The sequence below is a fragment of the Triticum urartu genome, chromosome 6A (assembly GCF_056163025.1).
Source record: "Triticum urartu cultivar PI428250 chromosome 6A, HENAU_Tu73, whole genome shotgun sequence".
Lineage (NCBI taxonomy): Eukaryota > Viridiplantae > Streptophyta > Magnoliopsida > Poales > Poaceae > Triticum > Triticum urartu.
Genome location: NC_141878.1, coordinates 90,713,078 through 90,714,419, shown reverse-complemented (window position 1 = coordinate 90,714,419; position 1,342 = coordinate 90,713,078). Strand labels below are relative to the sequence as shown.

The following is a 1,342-nucleotide window of genomic DNA, read 5'->3' as shown; positions in this document are numbered from 1 at the left end:
CAACAGCAGCTGAGCGACGCCAACTCCGCGTTGCGCGCCAAGGGGGAGGAGTGCAGCAAGCTCGCCACGGAGCACGATCTGCTGGCCACTCAATTGGCAGAGCAGAGGGGGCTGCTTGCGAAGACGCAGAAGGAGGCGGAAGAAGCGGAAACCGCCCTCCTGGCCGAGTTCGCGAGTGAGCGCTCCTCCTGGACTGACAAGGAGGCGATGCTGGCCTCCGGCTTCCATGAGATTGAAGACATCGTTGATGGTGAGTTTCTTTACTTTCTTTCTTCGAACTGCCGATTATAAGTCGTGCCGACTCCTGGTTTTTGACTTGCTTCTTTGTTTCTTCCGTGTTGGCAGACTTCTTCCCTGGGCACTCGCAGGCTGCCATCCAAGCCATCGAGGCTGACCGTGAAGGTCGGAGGACGGAAGGTGCAGAGATCGCCGCCGACGCCCCCCGAACCGTTGATGAGCATATCCTGAGCATCGAGGCCCGCCTTCGGCCGACTCACCGGATGTTGCACCGGCTTCAACGTGTCGGCGCCCAGGCGATTGCCGCCCTGTGGCCGGACATGCAGGCTCCGCGCACCCCCAGCCTGACTGCCGACTGGCTAGAGGTCGCAGCTGGACGTCTTCAGGCCTGGAAGGGTTCCTCGGCCCGAGCTGGAGTGCGCCGGGCCTTGGAGTTCGTCAAGGCATGGTATCCGGGGCTGGATCTAGACCGGCTGGCCACCCTCCGGTCAGAGGCCCAGCCGGAGCTGGCAGCTGCGGAAGATGCCCTCGTCAAGCGTGCTGCGGCGATCGCTGAGTACACCGACACCAGCATCTTCGTCCCCGAGCGGTCTGAAGACGGCGAGGAGGTACCGCCGGAGTGGTTTGGGATGAACCCAGACTACGGAGAGGACTCGGCAGAGGTGATCGGCTCCAGTGTTGAGGAGGAAGGCGAGGCGGAGGACGGAGGCGAGACGGAAGCACCAGAAGATGGAGCAGACGGCCAGCCTCAGCTCGACTGCGCCTCTAGCAACGAGCCGCGTGCGACTGAGCCGACTGCCGCCAGAGGCGATCAAGCTGAGACTACCCAGCCGGCCACCCCAACGCCTGACGCTGCCGCATCCTCCGACCCTCCGAATCCGTCTGCTGCTTCCTAAGCTGCCGCCTTATCTTTATTTTATCTGCTTTAGTAGTAAGATCTTGTTAATTCGCACAATTCCACCCGCGGTGTGTATTTTGAACTTCTTCTCGAAGATTGGACCAAGGGCCTATGTTATGTAAATATTTATCCGAATTCTATCTTTTCTTGCTCATTGCTCTTTTGGCTTTTTTCCTTTGCTGCTTTCCCTTAGTTGCCTGCCTTGCC

At 59.7% G+C, this 1,342-nt stretch overlaps 1 protein-coding gene across 1 annotated transcript; it reads left to right on the top strand.

Annotated features, from left to right (window-relative positions):
• The first annotated feature begins 557 nt into the window (after positions 1 to 557).
• On the top strand, positions 558 to 1,133 carry LOC147964151 (uncharacterized). Its single transcript, XM_087528188.1, has one exon. It carries the CDS (start codon positions 558 to 560, stop codon positions 1,131 to 1,133), a length of 576 nt encoding a protein of 191 aa, XP_087384314.1.
• Positions 1,134 to 1,342: the final 209 nt, after the last annotated feature.

What these genes read in the sequence shown, in the direction of transcription:
- LOC147964151 (XM_087528188.1), top strand. Translation starts at nt 558, where the DNA reads ATGCAGGCTCCGCGCACCCCCAGCCTGACTGCCGACTGGCTAGAGGTC.